The 19762-nt window shown below is 38.7% G+C and overlaps 10 protein-coding genes and 2 non-coding genes across 12 annotated transcripts; 8 read left to right on the forward strand and 4 right to left on the reverse strand.

Annotated features, from left to right (window-relative positions):
• Window positions 1–927: 927 nt before the first annotated feature.
• Window positions 928–2604, forward strand: MRN1 (Mrn1p; the record flags this gene model as incomplete). Its single annotated transcript, XM_018132842.1, has 1 exon — window positions 928–2604. One exon carries the CDS (start codon window positions 928–930, stop codon window positions 2602–2604), a length of 1677 nt encoding a protein of 558 aa, XP_017988331.1.
• Window positions 2605–3173: 569 nt separating this feature from the next.
• On the reverse strand, window positions 3174–3782 carry AW171_hschr53282 (HER057Cp; the record flags this gene model as incomplete). The annotated part of the gene is made up of 1 exon (XM_018132843.1): window positions 3174–3782. One exon carries the CDS (start codon window positions 3780–3782, stop codon window positions 3174–3176), a length of 609 nt encoding a protein of 202 aa, XP_017988332.1.
• A 1091-nt stretch (window positions 3783–4873) lies between these two features.
• Window positions 4874–5099, forward strand: AW171_hschr53283. Its single transcript, XR_001930109.1, has one exon. It is a non-coding gene; the product is annotated as an HERSNR10 (small nuclear RNA).
• Window positions 5100–5152: 53 nt separating this feature from the next.
• Window positions 5153–6370, reverse strand: POS5 (NADH kinase; the record flags this gene model as incomplete). Its single annotated transcript, XM_018132844.1, has 1 exon — window positions 5153–6370. One exon carries the CDS (start codon window positions 6368–6370, stop codon window positions 5153–5155), a length of 1218 nt encoding a protein of 405 aa, XP_017988333.1.
• Window positions 6371–6731: 361 nt separating this feature from the next.
• On the reverse strand, window positions 6732–7221 carry MMS2 (E2 ubiquitin-conjugating protein MMS2; the record flags this gene model as incomplete). The annotated part of the gene is made up of 2 exons (XM_018132845.1): window positions 6732–7137; window positions 7211–7221. 2 exons carry the CDS (start codon window positions 7219–7221, stop codon window positions 6732–6734), a joined length of 417 nt encoding a protein of 138 aa, XP_017988334.1.
• Window positions 7222–7473: 252 nt separating this feature from the next.
• MAD1 (coiled-coil domain-containing protein MAD1) lies at window positions 7474–9450 on the forward strand (the record flags this gene model as incomplete). Its single annotated transcript, XM_018132846.1, has 1 exon — window positions 7474–9450. One exon carries the CDS (start codon window positions 7474–7476, stop codon window positions 9448–9450), a length of 1977 nt encoding a protein of 658 aa, XP_017988335.1.
• A 126-nt stretch (window positions 9451–9576) lies between these two features.
• LCL3 (Lcl3p) lies at window positions 9577–10425 on the forward strand (the record flags this gene model as incomplete). Its single annotated transcript, XM_018132847.1, has 1 exon — window positions 9577–10425. The coding sequence occupies one exon, from the start codon at window positions 9577–9579 to the stop codon at window positions 10423–10425; it is 849 nt and encodes a 282-aa protein (XP_017988336.1).
• Window positions 10426–10486: 61 nt separating this feature from the next.
• Window positions 10487–12265, reverse strand: GUP1 (O-acyltransferase; the record flags this gene model as incomplete). The annotated part of the gene is made up of 1 exon (XM_018132848.1): window positions 10487–12265. The coding sequence occupies one exon, from the start codon at window positions 12263–12265 to the stop codon at window positions 10487–10489; it is 1779 nt and encodes a 592-aa protein (XP_017988337.1).
• Window positions 12266–12843: 578 nt separating this feature from the next.
• AW171_hschr53289 lies at window positions 12844–12914 on the forward strand. Its single transcript has one exon. It is a non-coding gene; the product is annotated as a tRNA-Gly (tRNA).
• Window positions 12915–13209: 295 nt separating this feature from the next.
• SCY1 (Scy1p) lies at window positions 13210–15930 on the forward strand (the record flags this gene model as incomplete). Its single annotated transcript, XM_018132849.1, has 1 exon — window positions 13210–15930. One exon carries the CDS (start codon window positions 13210–13212, stop codon window positions 15928–15930), a length of 2721 nt encoding a protein of 906 aa, XP_017988338.1.
• A 301-nt stretch (window positions 15931–16231) lies between these two features.
• Window positions 16232–16429, forward strand: COA2 (Coa2p; the record flags this gene model as incomplete). The annotated part of the gene is made up of 1 exon (XM_018132850.1): window positions 16232–16429. One exon carries the CDS (start codon window positions 16232–16234, stop codon window positions 16427–16429), a length of 198 nt encoding a protein of 65 aa, XP_017988339.1.
• A 583-nt stretch (window positions 16430–17012) lies between these two features.
• Window positions 17013–19280, forward strand: NAB3 (Nab3p; the record flags this gene model as incomplete). Its single annotated transcript, XM_018132851.1, has 1 exon — window positions 17013–19280. The coding sequence occupies one exon, from the start codon at window positions 17013–17015 to the stop codon at window positions 19278–19280; it is 2268 nt and encodes a 755-aa protein (XP_017988340.1).
• Window positions 19281–19762: the final 482 nt, after the last annotated feature.

The raw sequence follows: 19762 nt of genomic DNA on the forward strand, positions 1-19762 counted from the left end.
TCTTCCTACAATGCTCCTGATCCAAGAACCCCAATTCCCTGAATAGCTCCCTAGCGGCGGTTTAGGACACTTACGTTAATTTTTATCCTGGAATTGTGGAAAGTTGTCTATGCTACAAGCGTACACCCAAAATTACAGCCGTTTTGTTGGAAATTTGACGAGAAAAATGACCAATCGATTAGAAAGTTAGCTAATCTTACTATGAACTACTCCACTTTGTTAAGAATGTAGCTTCGCAACGGCTGCTCTAGTGCTCCACTTAACCGAACTGCGACACTCTACACGTGATATAACGTTTAAAGTGACTTATTTTTTGCGGCTTTTGCGATGAAGGATTTGACTGTGCCACGAGATTTTAGCTCGTACTTTATTCTGTCAAAATCTCATTGAATAAAAAGAAGAATTATTGCTACGAAGCTCTCCTTGTTAAGAATCTGATTCCAATTTACAAAATAAGTTTCTCATTATTCACTAATTGCCCTTCAAACTTTACACAGCCATTGCATTTGTCAGTTTGATATTCATTTCGATTTCAGTTCTCTTAACTTCATTCAGTTCAATAATTTCTGTCTCTACGGGACATTAATTGTTTTAATCTGTTTGTATTATTCGTTCATTTCTTCCCATTCAGAGTAAGAACGGCTGTGTTTTGAATATTAATACTTACGCTGTGGATTTGGGGATTTATACTATTATTACGACCGCATTCAATTGATTTCGTTTTGTTCAATTACCCAATAGACAAGCCCCTCATAAGAAGATCGTTGTTATTTGATTCCTATTATATCTCGAGGGCAATTTAAACTTTACTTTTATTTCAAACCTTCCGTCGATATTCTCATCCATTTTATCAGTTTTGTGATTCTGGTTATTTTTTTCATTTTGGCGTAAAGAAAAAATCATAGACTTAAGCATTATTAGACAGGAATGAATTATCAAGATGCTTATCAGGGATTAGGATCCCATCATCCCTCACGCATGCAATCACCTATTAGTGAATCGAATTCGATGACGACAACTTCGGATCTATACTTGTCAAATAGACCTCAGGGGTGGTCTGATCCAATGTATGAACAGACATGGGGAATGAATACTAATTCATATAATGGAGGATCACTCAAGTCAAATTATAGGCCACAGCAGGATCCGAATGGCTACGAATCAAATGGGTTTAGGTCTACATCCCCAGGAGGTTCTTTTAGTCAAAATGATATGATCATAGATCAACAGGTACCTAATGTGAACACCATGGCACAGTTTGCTGCCCAGGCCAATCATCCGATCACATTGCAATCAGGTCAGTTGAATAATCCTCGTGATTTTACTACTGCTCCATCAAGGACGGTGTATTTAGGTAATGTTCCACCATATATTACAACGAAAGAGCTTTTAGATCATGTTAGATCTGGGGTTGTTGAGGAAGTTAAAATTTTGCCGGAAAAGATGTGCGCCTTTATTTCATTTGTAGATGAAAACTCAGCTTTATTGTTCCATTCGGATGCTATTTTGAAAAGACTAAATATCGATGATCGTGACATCAAAATAGGGTGGGGGAAGCCTACTCAAGTGGACCCTATTGTCGCCGCTGGTATTGCTAACGATGGTGCGACAAGAAATGTTTATATTAGCAAGTTGAATACTAATCCTGAAATATGCTCTCAATGGGGCGCAAATCCTAATGAAGAGGTGATAACTGAAGAAAAGTTGCGAACTGATTTGGCTGATTTTGGGGAAGTCGAAAACGTGAAAATTGTGGAAGAAAAAGGTATAGCATTTGTCCACTTCTCTTCTATATTTGCTGCTGTGAAAGTGGTAGCTAATTTGGCAAATATTAATCCTTACTACGCGCAAAAGAAGATATACTATGGAAAAGATAGATGTGCATTTATTACAAAAACTCAACAGCATAATGCGGCCCAGTTTTTAGGAATTCAGCGAGGCATGGAGTCGTTATTTTCAAATGATAGAGTATTAATCTCTCAAACATTATTACAACAGTCCGCGGCAGCAGCGGCTATTGCAACAAGTGCAGGCGGTGCTAATAATTTGGGGAATAGAACCATTTACTTGGGTAATTTACCTAGAGATGTAAAGCTAGAGGAAATTTGCAATTCTGTTCGTGGAGGGCTGCTACAAAATATTAAATTGTTAAATGACCGTCACGTTTGCTTTGTCACATTTATTGATCCCACTGCCGCAGCGCAATTTTACGCAATGAGCTCTTTGCATGGCTTAACGATACACAACAAGCGTTGTAAGATAGGTTGGGGTAAACATTCAGGGCCGCTACCTAATCCACTTGCATTAGCTGTTTCTCGTGGTGCCTCAAGAAACTTATATCTAGGAAATATTGATTTTCAAGCAGACAAACAATTATCTGAACCTGTTTTTACGGAGGCATCATTAAGGAATAAATTCCAAGAATATGGGGAAGTTGAACAGATTAACTTTTTATATGAAAGAAACTGTTGTTTCATCAACTTCGCCAATATTAGCAGTGCCATCCTGGCCATAGATAAAATCAAGTCCATTCCAATATTTAAAGATTTGAAGATTAATTTCGGTAAAGATCGTTGTGGTAATGTTCCACGTCAATCTTGCTAACGGTGATTTACTATTATTGTTTAATACTTCGTTGCTACTCTTTTCTGGACTTTTTTTGAATTGGATTGTTTTCGGAATTTTTTTTTTTTTTTTTTTTTTTTAATGCTACTATTTATTCCAAACTTCATTATATTTGAAGCTTCTATACTTACATATCCCCTAATTTATCTTCTATTCTGTCATCAGTTTTTATTAGTGATTTTTCTGACTAACCAAACTTTAGTTAAACAGAAGATATCACTCATTTTTAACTAGCCTTGTGGGTAAATTATAAGGGAACTTTCTATCTTATTTCCGATAAATATCCGGCTGAACGACGAGTAGATTTAATCAGCAAGTATTCAGTTTTTATATCTTAATGTTTCAACTGAAGCACTTAAGGTTGATAGGATCTACCTATATTATATACATATTAAAATAATGGACAAAGAAAACAAGTGACCGTAAGCGAAGGGGAAATTACATGGTATATATTCGAAGAGTTCTTAGGTTTTAGCTTTGGAATTTTTAGTTTACGATGGATAAATGTGAATTGTTCCAGAAAATACCGCTACTTAATGTCAGCAAGTTTAAGCACCGGTCTGTATGTTGGCGTCAATGCTAACCTCTCTTTTCCAATATGAGCCACCGCGACCAAATTTCATCCACTTCCAAGGCTCAGCATCAGCATCAGCGTCAGGGCTTGCATCTCTCTTCCAATACGAACCGCCACGACCAAATTTCACCCATTTCCAAGGCTCAGCATCAGCGTCAGCGTCAGGACTTGCATCTCTCTTCCAATACGACCCACCGCGACCAAATTTCATCCATTTCCAAGGCTCAGCATCAGCGTCAGCGTCAGGACTTGCATCTCTCTTCCAATACGACCCACCGCGACCAAATTTCATCCATTTCCATGGAGAAGCATCTCTTTTCTCAATACTTGAACCATTAATTTCTATGTTTGAATTTTGTAAAACAGTTGAATTCAAGAATAGCAAACCTTCCTTCACTTGTAAAACACTAACATCCTTATCTTTAGCTAAATCAATAAAGCCTAATATAGATTCTTCAGGTAGTCCAAAATTCTCGCCTTTTGGAAAATCATGCTGTGTAGCCGCTTTCAAATTGATATCAACTGGGGCAGCAGAAGCCAAGGCAGCAACACCGAAAGCACATACGATTGAATTAAGTCTCATTTCACAGTTAATTGAGGATATTTTATAAAGTAAAGAACTAATAGATCTCTAATTTTAGCTCCTTGTAGTTCTAGTACAAAATACTCATCAAATGGACAAGAGATACATTTCATTTGCTCATTTTAAATAGTTTTGAGAAACTGTAACGACCTTATTTCAGGTAATCGGATCTGTAACCTAAATACAACACATATCATTCACAAATTAGTGAGAGCTCAATATCCAATACATCCTCACACTCAGAACTTGAACTGTAAACATCAAAACAAGACTGAGCGCTGGCTGTGGGTTCGATTTTCAATAGGTCGCTAGTTTAGGCAGGCGCCATTAATGCTTATGATCGCCGCCGAAGTGCTTTGATGTGATTGAGGATTGCCTGTTTAGGTATAGGACATATACATCTCGCTTGATGTAAAAAATAAATTACCCAAAACGTCTGTCAATGAATTGAACTCAAACTGAGAATACGACGCTCAATCAATAATTATTAGCCAAAAATAACAATAAATGTCAGTTTTGTATCATAAACAGGTACCTGTAATACCTTAGTAACTCCGCCAAGGGGTGAAAGGTGTAAATTGAGTACTATTGCAAATTGTGGTGGTGACTTATTCAGGCTTTGCAGCTCATAATAAACATAATCAGTCCAAACAAAGTTAGTTTACAGAATTGGTCAAAATTGTTTTTACCTAATTGGCCAAATTGATATTATCGGACATCATATAACAATGATCAAGTTCATTTAATTAATCATTAAATTCAAGACTCAATATTCCGCTAGTTGGAAAAAGTCCTTACTATATGCACTAAGATAGGAAATGTCCAATTCTGATAAATTGAAATGGTACCGATAAGATGCTATGAATGAAACGCTTAAGCAATAAGCATTATAGTATTTGCATTTTATCAAGTTTAAGTGACCAGTAAATAAATTACTTCTCAGTATCCGCGGCTCTTTACATAAGCTAGCCCTAAGGAACAAGGCAGATCATCATATCCGGGTAATAAAAGGTAGATAAAAAATCTATTTAAGAAAAGCAGACGTCCATAAACCTTCTAGTACGTTTAATGTACTTATTTTTTAGAGAATTAACGCAAATTTCACAGCCACTCGTAACACGTACAGCATCTCCTTGAGGTTGGATCCCCCCGGGGCATTCTAGACCCATTAAAAGTGTAGATATGTGTCACCTCTAGTTATGCTTGGACTGGAGAATAAAGTTACTGGTCTTGGGTGCAGCGGTCCATCTGTTGCTTGGCCTCGAGTCAAGTCAAAGGGTTAACCTTCGTGTGCCCGTATGGGGACCGGTGCAAGGACCAGCAATACATTTTTTTTATATACGAATATGTGTATATCATTGTAGCGTAGTCTACGTTATTTTCTGAGATGCTCGGAAGCCAGAGTTGAAACCTAACAGCTCATTTATACCTCTGATCCAGTCGTTCTCGCTCTTGGCGATGCAGTAGACACCTTGGTACTTGATGGACTCAGTAGCTTTAAAACTACAGTCTATTCCGTCCGGATGGATAGTGCCTGTATCACTGAAAACATGCACCTCGTCACCATCATGCAAGTCTTCCTGTGGCATGCCATCTACGGATAGTTTGAGGGTCTGCTCCTCATTATTTTGGTTCAATTTGGATCTAATGACCACTTTGATATGACTAGAGCTAGGTAGGATTACAGGTCTAAAAGACAGGGATCTTGGGCAGATAGGCGTCAAGAGAATCGAAGGCACTAGTGGAGAAACAATACTACCGCCTGAAGATAGTGAATATGCTGTCGATCCAGTTGGGGTGGAAATCACGATCCCGTCAGCTATTGTATTGGTCAAATGTACACCTCCACTGTATATATCCATATGTGCTAGATGAGGCGAGTTACCACGATGTACAAATATGTCATTAAGAGCGTACTTCTGAAGGGTCTTATTACTCTCGCCTTTGCGGACCAAGTGACATACTATTCTTGACCTATGTAAGCATTTCGCATTTGAGTTCAAGATTGATTCAAATACGGATTTGTATTCCTGAAATTTAAAAGGTAAAAGAAACCCTAGAGTTCCTAGTGAGAAAGCAAGCACTGGCGGCACTTCTGCATGCGAAAACATCGAAACTGCGTGAAGAATTGTTCCATCACCTCCTAGTGAAACCATAAGATCTGTCTTGTCGACTATATCGCGGTCCTCGCCTTTGTACAATACTCGCTGCTGTTTAACAGACTTTCCAATCCCTGGTGTAAACGCTTCCTTAATCTCTTCCGCAACTCGGTTTTGCACTATAATATTGATATCTGGATATGTATCTTGGACATAAGAAATAAACTCTACCATTGCGTCTTTCGTGGACTTTGTACGAGGTTTCTTGGTCACAAATATATTCCTCATAGGCTCCTGCCATATCAAAGAATGAAGTTTAGAGTTAGCCAATGAACTGATCTCTGGGCTCATTCGTGGTTTTAATGCGCTAACTGGCATAAACTTTATGAATTCAGTGTTATTTCGAAGGGTAGCTAAACCGTTATGGAAACACCTGTTTTTCTGCAAGTGCAGCAACTGACGAGAATACAATTTACAGGTAGCAATCATTGTATTAAAATACTTTTATGTAGTTGTATTGTTGTTGTAGACATTTTGGCATGTAACGTGTTAGTAGTTAGTCATAGTCAACTCTTATGAATATAATGAAAATTTTCGAATCCGGTTATACTTATAGACTATGAATTTAAGGCTGTATATACTTAGACTTGAAACAATCATTAGCTGTCCCCAGCTCCGCGCTTCGGTTTCTATGACTGTGTTACATATGGTGCTGGAAACATCACCAACTGATTGAAGCGAAACGACCTTACTATTACAATGGAGTTTGTTGCAACGTATTCCATTTGAAGGGCCACTTGTCTAAGTTTATACAACAGAATACTTAGCGAGCACATGAATACCTTGCAACTCAAAAAGTACTTCCTTCTGCAGGCTGTGGTAGTTTCTTGTTCGCAGGTGTGGCCATTTCTCTGCGCAAATCCAGAAGCAGGGTTTCCATAGTGTATGAACGCTTCCAATCTCTTAACGTGTGAAACTCACTAGCACTAACCTGCCCAGTAACTTGATCTACGAATGGAAGGTTTATTTTAGAAATAAATCTCACACTAGGTGGGCATTCAGGATAATCCTCACCGCATTCAACCACCACTGAATAGATTCTATTTTCGTGGTTACTATGAGGAGGCCCCAAGATAGTGCCATTCCACACCGTCATGGTAATGTCGTCGCTATCAGCTAATCCATAGCTACAGGACTCGGGTCCTAGACCCTTCTCACCCTTCTCTAATTCTTCTAGTAAGCGAAAACTCCGTGGACTGCAGGGCGTATGGAGTTAGTAATTTTAATCTATAATTAATAAATCACAATATCATTAAAAACTTCACATACATTTTTGACATGATACCTATAATGATTTAAATCAATCCAGTGAGCGGTGGAAACAATGACCTTGGGTTTATAACTTGAGTTTATAACTTGATCTTCTGTTATTCGAATAGTTGATGTTTAGTGACACGGAACCAATCCTTTAAAGCGTCTTTTTTTTGTTCACACTTGGGGCAATATATGGCAAAACCAGGTTTACTTTTAATAGGAGCGTCACCGGCGGTAATTGTGTGTCGTTTTCTCTCAAGTTTGTGCTAATAATTGCAATGAGCCATACTGGTGATTCCTCGTCGTTTATTGAAGAACCCGTTTCTCCCAGAGTTAGAGTCAGGGATTTGGAAAGGCAGGTCTTAGCATTGCAATACAGGCTAAACACTGAGCAAAATGATGCTGAAATCCAGAAATTGTCGCTGGAACGAGAGCTAACAGGTATTGGTACAAAGTATAAACAATGCATGGAAGAATTAGAGAAGGCGTTGAGCGATACACGTTATTTGTACGATCAGAATGGAAAGTTGGAAAAACGACTGGCGGATATTGAAAGTAAAAACGAGAGCCAAGAAGAGTTAAGAAAGATTGAGGCAAAAGTTTTGGAGTTGACGCATGCACTGCGATTGAAGGACCAGGCTTACGAGGAACTATCCAGTGAACATCAGTCAATGTTGGCGCGATATGAGCGGAAGGTGGAAAATTTGACGGTGGAAGTCGACGGGAATAAATCATTGCTTTCAAAATACGAAGAGGAGATAGGACGTCATTCTGAGAAGATTAGGTCGCTCAGTCAAGAGTGTGCGAAGAAGGAGGATGAGATTTCTGTCCTGAAGGCTTCGAAGGTTGTGATGGCACACCATAACTACAATACAGAAGAGCTGCAAGAACTAACCATTCTGAATAATACTCTAAAGGAGCAGATGGCGTTGTCGAAAGAGCTTGAGAGAGCCAACTTGGAGCAGGCTAACGAACTCAAGCGGTTACGGCAGAAAAGCGAGTCGCAAGAGTTCTTGAAACTTGAGAATTCTAAACTTCAGCTGAAGCTTGAGCAAGTTCCAGCAATGGAGCAGAAACTAGAAGATCTCCAACTCGAAAATGTGCTGTTGCAAGAGAAGTTGACAAACTGGGAACTGTACAAGACGGAGAGCTCTTCGCCACAAGACGTGATTCGGGAGTACCAACTTCTAAAGCAAGAGCGGCTGGCGCTAAGTGACGAGCTCAGTAAGATTCAGATAGATTTTAGCAACATGAAAATACTGAATGATGAACTAGCACTTGAACGTAACCAGTTGCTAGACTTGAACAAGAAATATGAAACTAGCATTCTTAATCTGAAGAAGCTCAACTATGAGATTGAGCAACAGAAGCTCCTTTCATTTGAGGAGTGTAAGCTACTCAGGCAGCAGCTGGATGATTTAACAGAGATAGACAAGAATTCGAGAAATGCGAATGCCGATAGAAAAGAATTCCTTTCACTAGTTGACAACTACAAAAACCAGACAGAGGATTTAACAAGCGAGTTGATAAAGCTAAATGAAGAACTCTTGCGCCAGAGCGAGGCCGATGAGAATACTTCGAGAAAGAAGCGCAGAAAAAGCGACGACTTAGCTCTTACCTACTCACAACGCTTAAATGAGCTGCAATTGAAAAACAAGGATCTCGAAAGGAAGCTAGCAACCAGTCAGGAAAGTACCCGCATGCTAGAGGAGAAGCTAGGAAAACTTCAATTGCTGAATGAGAAGAAAATTCGCATTCTGCAATTGCGCAATAATCCATACTTAAACGACCAATTTGTGAAGCAGAAGCAGCTTAACTTGTTAAAAGAAGAGAATTCTGCACTCCTAAAAAAACTAGACGGAGAAAACGAAGCAGATCTTGTGCCAAGGTCTGTTTACGAAAGACAACAATTCGATATTAAGCAAATGGAACAAGAACTGTTTGCCATCAATAAAAGAACTACCCGTTTGAAAGAGATGTTTAATAGAAAGTCCCTAGAATTCATAGATGCTGTCAATTCGCTTCTAGGGTTCAAGCTTGAATTTCAAGTTGGTGGTAAAGTAAAAATGATTCCTTGCTTTACCCACGATAAGTACTTGATTGCAGATTTGCAAACAAACACATTAAAATCTAATTTAGACAAAGTAATACCAGGCTGGAATAATTTCTTAGAGGAATATGTGGGTAAGAAAGGTCAACTGCCATGCTTCTTGGCTAAAGTAATACTAACTTTGGCTGAAAACCACGATCAATGAACTGTTTTATACAACGTACATAAATTTCGACACTTAATTTTTATATAGGTTAAAAAACGACCAGACTATAAAAAGTATGTCACCGCGATCTTCAAGCCGTTGCAGAACAAGTCGCTAAGTAATGTAATGGATGCCCAGAATAGCTCAGCAATTTCGCCATATCAGTTACAACAGCTAAAAGTAATTCTGCTGTCGATCTTGCTAACAGGAGGAATTTTAACCTCTTTTACCCTTTTTAATAGACACTTAAGGCAGATCAAAACCGCCAGGGATATACCAAGCCATGTCTTCAGAAAGTCGCACTTATTTGGCAAAGTCACTTTTGTAGGCGATGGTGACAACTTCCTCTTCTTTCATATGCCCGGAGGTATTTTGGGTGGATGGCACTGGCTTCGGGACGTACCTTCTTTGAGTAAAATATCACTTGAAGAATCCACAATAAGGGCTAAATCAAAACGCTCAAATAAGGGAAGGAGAGGTTTCCTAGGTGCAGTGGGGGAGTTTTTCGGGGTTCTACCTAAGAAGTACAAGTTTAGAGATCTACAAGTTGCTTATAAAAGTAGAAGAAACTTGCCTACTATTGCGGTTCGCTTATGCGGTGTAGATGCCCCAGAAGCGGGTCATTTTGGGAAGACTGCACAACCGTTTAGTGAAGAAGCGATAATGTGGTTAAGACATACACTTTTAGGAAGGTATGTTTGGATTAAGCCGTTGGCACTTGACCAGTATGGAAGATGCATCGCTACTGTGCAATACTGGTCTTGGTTCAGGTGGAAAAATGTAAGCCTGGAAATGATCAAAGAAGGCTTAGGCGTCGTATATGAGGGCAAAATAGGGGCAGAATTTGATGGCGAAGAAAAACTCTACAGGTATCATGAAATGGTTGCCAAGAAAGCCAAACGTGGAGTTTGGAGTTTGCGTAATTTCGAGACGCCTGGCGAATATAAGAAAAGATTAAAAATAAATGACAATTAATAATACTGGGCAATGCATATATTGAAACATAGTTTATACTACATTAATAATAAAATTTAAACTAGCATCTTACATTTATCCCATTTCTCTTTTCGTGTTCTCGTTGTTCAAACATTAGTTGGACGGCGATGAAGAATGAACAGGTCGCGAGTATAAAGAATAAGACACCTCTAAAAGTCCCTAATAAATCTTTCAAAAACTGAATAGTACCGTCATAACCAAGACAGAAACCAAAAATGTTCACTATCATCATCATCCATATGTTTAATGCAGCACCAAATGCACAGAGATGGCGAAACCATTTCTCCTTTGAATACTTAGCGCAATACCTAGTGGCGAGAAGTTCTGGGAGCAAAAATAGTACAATCATCCAACCCCAGAATAATAAACGTAACTCTATATCATGCCAGATAGCGACAAACGAAAACACTGCCAAAGAAGTGAGTATCCGATTGGATGAACCGCCAAGAGGAATATAAATATAACGAAGAACCCATTTATTAAATGACCTATGCCAAGCTCTCCAAAATGCCATTGTACTATAGTTATTGTCAACGCATCTAATCATATTTTCAGGCGGATCAATTCCATCAATTAAAGCCCACAGCCTAAAAATTCTCCAAGGAATTAACAGTTTCAACCATATAATATTTAAATTGAAGAAACCAATCATAGATACCTCAAATGGAGTGCCAGTCCAAGCTTTTGCTTTTGATGCTGCAACCACGTATAGAAAGTGCAGGATGAATTCCATGGTCAAAATGCAGCACATAATATTTAAACTGTAATAGAAAACCCTGCTAGGTGTAATTGATGGCAATTGGTGGGTTGTTTGATATAAATAATCATTAAAGGTGATGATTGGTCCCGCAATAAATAATGGGGTGTAGTTGATGTATGCAAAATAATTTTTAATATTATAGTCATCAATTTTATGGGGAGCGATGAGTCTTGCACGTTCATCGAGAAATTCGACTGAATCAGCAACACCAGGGCTGGGGATTGAAGAAAGCTTAAGGTCCTCAACCTTTGGAGAAGAGCCATCCTCTTCGTACAATGTTGGTGTAGTAGATGTTTGTGCTGCGTGAACAGCGTTCCATCTTTCAATAAAATCGAAATTGAAAGAAAGCATTCTTAGCAAAGAAACATTAAAAAAAACATCCCATCTCTCAACGACACCTTTATAGGATTTATCTAAAAATGATGCAATCGGGATAATGTCACCGAATGGGAATGCCCTGTACCTGTTATTAAATACTAAGGTCCCTATCCCGTATATCCAACTCAATACAAGAGCAACGTTCTTTTGCTGTTTCAATAATTTTGCTATACCATACATTGCAAAAAAATGAAGGAGAATCCTCAAACTATTAACCCCATGGATAACAAATAGGAATGCAATTCCAAAGTATAGATCAAACGTACCTTTATTAATAGGGAAAATGTGGATGACCAGTTTCTTGATAAAAATCTGTGCAGCCATAAATACGAGTAGTAAAAACAAGTTATCCCTGAAGAACCTATATTGGGTATCACTGTTGTCAACTTTTCTCCCAAATAACCATCCTTCGCTTAATAGAGATTCAAACTTATAATAATTAGGGTTTGGAGGATTTGTAGCTCGATATGCAGTCACTAGAATCATCATAACTATCACAACAAATAATAAATAATACAACTTAAATTCTAATGTGTTCCATCTGGGCTTCCCGGCAGCCATACTTATTTTTTGCCTCATTCTAGGATCTTTAGGTGGACTTATCCTTGCATCTAAACTTTCCAAAGAAAAGAGAAGGCTCACTAATTTCTTGGGAAATAGCCAACTCAATTTTACCGACATTTCTGAAAACCAACAATTTTACGGAAGAAAAACTAGAATCCCATTGCATTGTCTGTTAGCACTGCGTTAGCTGAACATAAACCTTACTCTTGACAAGTTTTAGAAAGTTGTAACGTTCGTACGAGATGATATTTGAACAAATTATTTACTAACAATGCTGTGGAAGGTGGAGTTGAAGGGTGCTATTTTTAGCTAGACTAAAATAGTCCCTTGCTCTTTAGTATGATGCCACTTTCAGCCTTTGAAGCCACTTTCTGGCTAACTGGAAATGAGACAAACTACAAATCCAAGCTTTGAAATCACAGATTACATAAGCGTCACAGACTTCATCAACATTAAGAATGGGTGCATTCCCTCAATTATTGAAGTTTGACGTGAGGGAGAAGTGACGGGACCAATGGTAATGGAAGAACATAAAAACCTCCAAATCATTGCGACAATACAACAACTATAAAAAACTAAAACATAGTTTTTTGTTTCACACCGTTATACAAACGTTTAAATCTCTACATTCAGCAAAAATAGCAATGATGCTATTGCCTACTTAACTTCACCTCCACACTCATCAGATATAACGAGCGCAATTGGTTTAGTGGTAAAATCCAACTTTGCCATAGTTGGGCCCCCGGTTCGATTCCGGGATTGCGCATTTTTGCTCCGACGATAGACATCAAAAACAAAAAGTATATTTTATGTTTGGACCCTAAAGCTTTAAAGTACAATACCCACAGTCATACTGTAAGCAGCGTGTTGTTTAAATAATTACTTTTAATTACTACAGGTATTCTAGTATCGTTAATCAAACCTACGAGGCCGTTTATTTTCCCATAAGCTTATTTATCGCTGTAGCTAATTTTTGTTTGGTACGACAGTTATTCAATAAACTGGTATATTCAACATTATTACAGACCTAAATTCGCAATAACAAAACAATAAAATTACAAATGGTATTTTGGACCTCGAAAACTGGCATCGAAGCTAATTACTCATATGCAGGAACTCCTAGTTTTGCTGTAGAACCATGGTTGGTCTACACTGGGCGTCCAAGATCGGCATCCGCCAACCCATCAACAAAAGTCTCCGTTTTCATATTTGACAAGAAGAAGTTTGAAGCCAATATGCTTAGTAGCAAGATTGTGCAGTCAAAAAGCTTACAGAAGGACCGTCAGTTTATTAATGCTACTTATGACATGTTGAGGAATCAAGTAAACAACTTAGCGAGACTAAAACATCCTAAGATTGTTACCCTTGTGGCGCCATTAGAAGAACACGCAAAGACTTTTATGTTTGTTACTGAATATGTCTCCGGTAGCCTTCTCACTGCTTACCAGAAGTCTGCGGCAGAGCGTGATCTGTTAAATCTTCCATTCCATGAATTAATAATCCATCGTGGTATACTACAAATTTCCCATGCTCTCGACTTCATTCATAACACTGCTGCTGCTGTTGTATTAGATTTACAGCCATCTTCCATTTTAATTACGGAGAATATGGATTGGAAAATATTCGGCCTTTCTCACTTAATAAGGCTTCCTCCAAATAAAACGACTTCAGAGTACTCCCTACCGCAATATAAGTATGCTGCTCCAGCATTCCTTCGCCCCAATCACAACTTTCTTGCGCCAGAAGCTGTATTGTCTGACACTATATCGCCAAAAAGTGACTATTTTTCCTTAGGTATGTTGATTTACTATTTGTACTTTGGCAAGACTCTGATGAACTGTAGTAGTCACTCGGTCTCGTGTTATAAAGAAGAATATTCCAAATATCATGGCAGACTATTGCAGCTGTCCTGGGCTACTGTGTTTAGTAACCTTCCAGATAAATTACGGTGTAACGTTTCCAAATTAATGAATCGGGATGTATTCTCTCGGTATGAAAACATAACACGGTTTATTGACTCTGACTTTTTCCAGGATGCGGCAGTAAAGTCTATGATGTTCCTAGATAATTTGGCAGCAAGATCAGATGAATCGAAGATAGTGTACTTTGAAGGTTTAGTAAAATTACTCCCAAAATTCCCCCTCGAATTATTGCAGAAGAAATTCCTTCCAATTCTTTTGCAGGTATTTGACCAAAGCTGTTCTATACCAGAACCAAACGCTTATCTCATTAAAACTAACTTGAATATTATTGTTGAAATTGGTCTGTCGCTATCTAAACTATCTTTTAATGAAAAGATAACTCCATTGCTACTAGAAAAGAATAATTTGGATGTAGTAGTTAAAAATGCACCTTCGTGTTTGATTGAAAACCTCGAAACGTTCAATGAAAAATTAAAGCCAGAAGCTTTTAGCGAAGGAATTTTGAGGCCATTAATTTCCCATGTATTGAAGTTATCTGGCGTGCACTCTATTGACGTGCAAGAACTGTTGCTAGGTAAAATTCATTTGATATTGGACACATTAGACTATACTACTGCTAGAAGATTTTTCTTCCCATTGGTTTCTGAGTTATTTGCTAGAACTACGAGTTTAACAGTTAAGATAGCATGTATAAATACCTTCCATGAAATGGTTGAGAGAAGAGCTATAGATAAACCAACTATTGTTGAGGAATTGGTTCCGCTTATGAGAGCTATGAAGACTCGTGACTCTAGGGTGTTGATGAAGTTCTTAGAACTTTTCAAGAGTCTACCCGACTGTATCAATGATGATGAGACTGTTGTTTTTAAACTCCTACCTTTGATTTGGAACTATTCAATGGCTGATACGTTGACACTCTCACAGTACTTGCAGTATACGGAAACAATTAACAAGATTTCACAGACTATACAGAATTCTCACATGGAAGTCGTGAAAACCAATAGTAAACAGTCAAATGAGATAGACAGTTTTGAGGCGCTAATTAATAGAGAGGCGGCGGATGACCCTGACGATTTTCCTGACGAAGAGACAGAAACAGTAGCTGTGACCCCTTTACAACCAAAGAAAGCTCCAAAAAAGCCACATGTTAACTCTGTATTCATAGCAAGTCCAAGTTCAATACCAAGGTTTGACAGTCCTGCGTTCTCTTCTCCTTCCGTTGTACCTTCTCCTCCTCCACCTCGTACTAGGCAAGGTAAAACTTTCAATCTCACGACTGCTGCTATTAATAATAAGCCTCAACTAATTGAAGATGTTTTTGATCCCGAGACAGATGAAAGTGAGCAAAATGATCCTGCTGAAGGAAGTAAAAATGCAAACGTCTACAATGGCAATTTTATCTACAAATCTTCTAGTGAACAAAAGGTAAATAACATGAGTAGCTCCAAGAAGGTGGAAAACTTTGGAAACAGTAAAAAGTCGAATAATGTTTCCAAGACTAACCGGGGAAACCAGGTTGATAATACAAACACTACAGCCATTGTAAGAGCAAACAGTATCGTGAATAATACCATCAGTAATCAATACTCAGAATATGGCCCTTACAATCAGAATAGGAATAATGATGATGAGTATTTTGAAGAGTTTGTTTATTCTAATATTTCCAGTCCTCTTTCACTAATAACTAGAAGAATCACCTCGGCGCCTAAATCGCCTCATGCACCCACGTCAAAAAGTTTTGGAGAGGACTTTAGAAATGGAGAATCATCTGCATTGCCACCAAGTTATAAGTTTACTCCGCTGCAGCCTCATAAGAGGATCACTTCTGCATCTAAAGCTGCACCTTATAGCCTACTCTAATCGTCGTGTGGTTACTAGTACTTTACTGCGAGCGGTAACGTACTTTTTTCTCGACGTTTATTTTTATATTTTTTTGTTTTTTCTGATATGTTTTTAATAGGGCCGAATTATCCGACCAATGCTATGCATTGGAATCGTGCTTTTCAATACCAAGACGTTAATAGTTTACTTTCATCACTTCAACATTCAAAAGGTATAGTTAGATAAAGAGATCTTTCTGACGTGGATTGAGTTTGGGGTGTTAGACGACTTTTATACGGCTTTGTTTGTTTAGATCGGTGCTGTACTACACGCAACAAAGATGCAACTGAAAGCAGCTACAAGGAATAACATTACAAACAGGCTTTTTATGACAACAATCCTCGTTGCATTTTCCAGTGTTGCTCTGGGTTCTATTCTACCTTGTCCTGCACACACACTGGAATCAGATACTTCTCTTGACGATGATAGTTTAATGGAACACCGGAAACAGAGACAGCATAGTAGAGGAAACCCATAAGAATCTGTTTGCATGAGATTTTGTAGGATATTGCATGGAAGTGAAATCTAAGTTTTCATTAATTACATCTTTTTGGGTTAGATATGTTACTCCAGTAATTCAGCAAAATTGAATCTACTGAGTTTTCCAGGGATTAAGACTGCTTGAAGGATTGTCGTCAAGAAACAATCTTAAAGCTTCAATTTTTACTGCATGAAGTTAGCGCTGATACCATTTGCGGTTAAAATAATGTCTTAGTTGTAGTACTTGTTATTTATTCCTATTTAATATACACAGAGTTAAAAGATTTTGATCATTTGGAAACCCCGGTATTAAAGGAAAGCAGTACTAAAAGACTTGACAGCTGGTGATAATACCAGACCTTCGTCGCAAGGCTAGCAGTATTGGACACCACTGGATTATGTTGACCGCAAAATGAAATCTCTACATACTGTTGACTCGTATAAGGTGATGATAGATTGACGTTGCCACCTTGCAAAATAAAGTTGTTGTAATTTAAGCCTTTTCTTTATTTGAAATAAACAAATTGTACAGAGGCTTTTAACGACTTACTTAGGTATATTGCCAAACAACCACGAAAGCTATGTCAGAGGATAATAAGCTACAGGCTATTATGTCTGCTTTAAAGAAGAGTCAACAGGGAGGATCGGGAAGTTCTGACTCTGATGACAAGAAGGAAGCGGCGTATGTCCATCGTGAGTCTACTTACGAAGAAGACAATGATGTGAATTTGTACAGTGAGGATCAAGGTGATGAATCAGACAACAAAGACGAAAAGCAAGATTTAGAGCAAGCGACAGAAACTAGTGAGGGACAAGGAGAACAGTACGATCCACTGCAAATAGAAGAGAGTGAGAGCGACAGCGACAGCGAAGAGAATCAAGGTTCAGTGGAGGAAGAAGAGAAACAGATTTCCCAAGATGGATCAAGTTTAGGTGATAATGACAGTAATAGTGCTGAAAATGAGGAACCTGAACAGCTGGAAGGGGTACTTGATGAAAATGATGAGAAGGAAAACGATGAAGAAGAGGATTCCAGTGATAGTTTTAAGAAAGAGAACTCGTCCATAGTTAAGTATGACGACTCTTCGAAGCAGTACGAAAATTCATCGCTTGGCATTAAGGAACAAAGTATTACGGACAAGTTAGGAAACGTGGACAATCAACTTTTGCAGAAACAGGTTAAATATATTTTAGACAGTGATATGCTTTCCCTACCGGAGTTTAAAGAGCTCTCTGCACAAGAAAAGGTTGTGGCTATTATAACTTTATTGAATTCAAACGTCGAAACAGCTATGCCTACCAAGTCAGTTTCTCCGGTTGTTAGTGATGCTTTAAGCAGAAGGCGGTTTCCACGTCCTGACATGTCTCAGTCCATGACTCCTGAAGAAAGGCAAAGGTACTCTGAGTACCTCCTTGGAGAAAATCGGATAACAGAGATCGAACATTTTCCACCAAAGTCGAGGCTATTTATTGGTAACTTGCCTTTGAAGAATGTAACAAAGGAAGACTTGTTCAGGATATTCTCCCCTTATGGTCATATATTCCAAATTAACATTAAAAATGCATTTGGTTTTATTCAATACGATAATGCGCAATCAGTGCGGGACGCTATCGAGTGTGAATCAAATGAAAGCAACTTTGGTAAGAAACTAATTTTGGAGGTTTCTAGTTCTAACAGTAGACCCCAATTTGACCATGGTGATCATGGCACTAATAGCAGTTCTACATTCGTCACTTCCAGTAAAAGACCATTTGATGAGCAAGATGACGAAGACGATATGTACAGTGACAATCACTATAAGAAGACTAAGAAACGGATTCCGCAATGTATGATTTTAGTAAAGAGAACAGCAGACCGTGCATACGCTAATGAAGTTTTCAATAACTTCAGAAATGGATCGGATCTTGAGACTGATATGGTTTTCTTAAAGCCTAAGATGGAATTGCGGAAGCTAATTAATGATGCAGCTTATGACGGTGTATGGGGTGTTATTTTGGTGAACAAGACTAGAAACGTTGACATTCAATCTTTCTACAAGGGTCCTCAAGGTGAGACAAAATTTGATGAGTATATCAGTGTTTCATGTGAGGACTCAATTGCAATTTTTAATAATTTGAAAAATACTAGAGCTGCTGGTGGATCCATATCTCCTCATTTACAACAGCGTGGTCCATTATCCCAACAAAGGCAGCAGAAGCAGCAGCATCTCCAGTCGCAGCCTCAGCCTCAACCTCAGCCTCAACCTCAGCAGCAGTATTATGGAGCATACGGTATGCAATCACAGCAACCTCCATATATGCCGCCGCAGCAAATGTTTGGACCAATGGCTGCTGTGCCACCTCCACCACCACCACCACCGCCACCTCAGCAAAGACAGCAGTATCCTGCCATGCAATCTTATGGTACCTTTGCTCCCCAACAGCTTCCAATGGCTGCATCAGGTCAGGCGAATAGTCCAATGGACCAATCTCAGCTTCTAGCGGCAATCCAACATCTACCACAAAATGTAATATCGAGCTTATTGTCTATGGCTCAGCAACAACCAAATCAACAGCAGCAAGTCCTAGGTCTCATTCAACAGCTCCAAAACAATCCTCAAGGTCAACAGGCAGCACAACAGTTAGCTGGTACAATGGGTTATCCATACGCGGGATATGGTGCTGCTTCTCAAACTCCACCTGTTATGGCTGGTTCTCCTCCCCCTCAGCAGCATCAGCTCCCTCCTCAACAGCAACCGCCAGCACAGCAGCAGCAACAGAAACATCAACCCGTACCTCAACCACAGTCAAATCAACCTGGAAGTAGTGTACAAAGTCTTCTAGACAGTCTTGCTCAATTACAGAAGTGAATGAGTTACATGTTATAAGGAAGTGATCTACACCTACGCGTATGATGGAGAAGATTTAAACGACTGTATTCAGAAGTCTAAATTTGCTCAAGGAAGTCATATGTACCACCTACTATGTGCCCTTTCTACCAGCAAGTGCCAAGACACATAGTATAGGACCTTACCTTTGCGTTTCATCTCTTTGTAATTCTGGTATTACTTCTTATTCTGATATGACCTTTTCTATTGACATATCAATTTATGTTATTATTTTGTATCTTAAAACGAGAATAGAATGTATGATCTTGAAGCCTCTCTTACTATCGCCGGATATCTTGGAACCCAGTTGCATACGATAATCTGGTATTTAACGTATCAGTTAATAATCATATGACTAATAGTCCTAATATGACATGGGTCAAAGTGCGTACTCATCTCGTAAGTTCTGAAGCTTTGGATTGAAAAGTATGTGTGGGTGCTCCGCAGGCGTAAGTTACAATCTC

This window comes from Eremothecium sinecaudum, chromosome V (genome assembly GCF_001548555.1).
Source record: "Eremothecium sinecaudum strain ATCC 58844 chromosome V, complete sequence".
Lineage (NCBI taxonomy): Eukaryota > Fungi > Ascomycota > Saccharomycetes > Saccharomycetales > Saccharomycetaceae > Eremothecium > Eremothecium sinecaudum.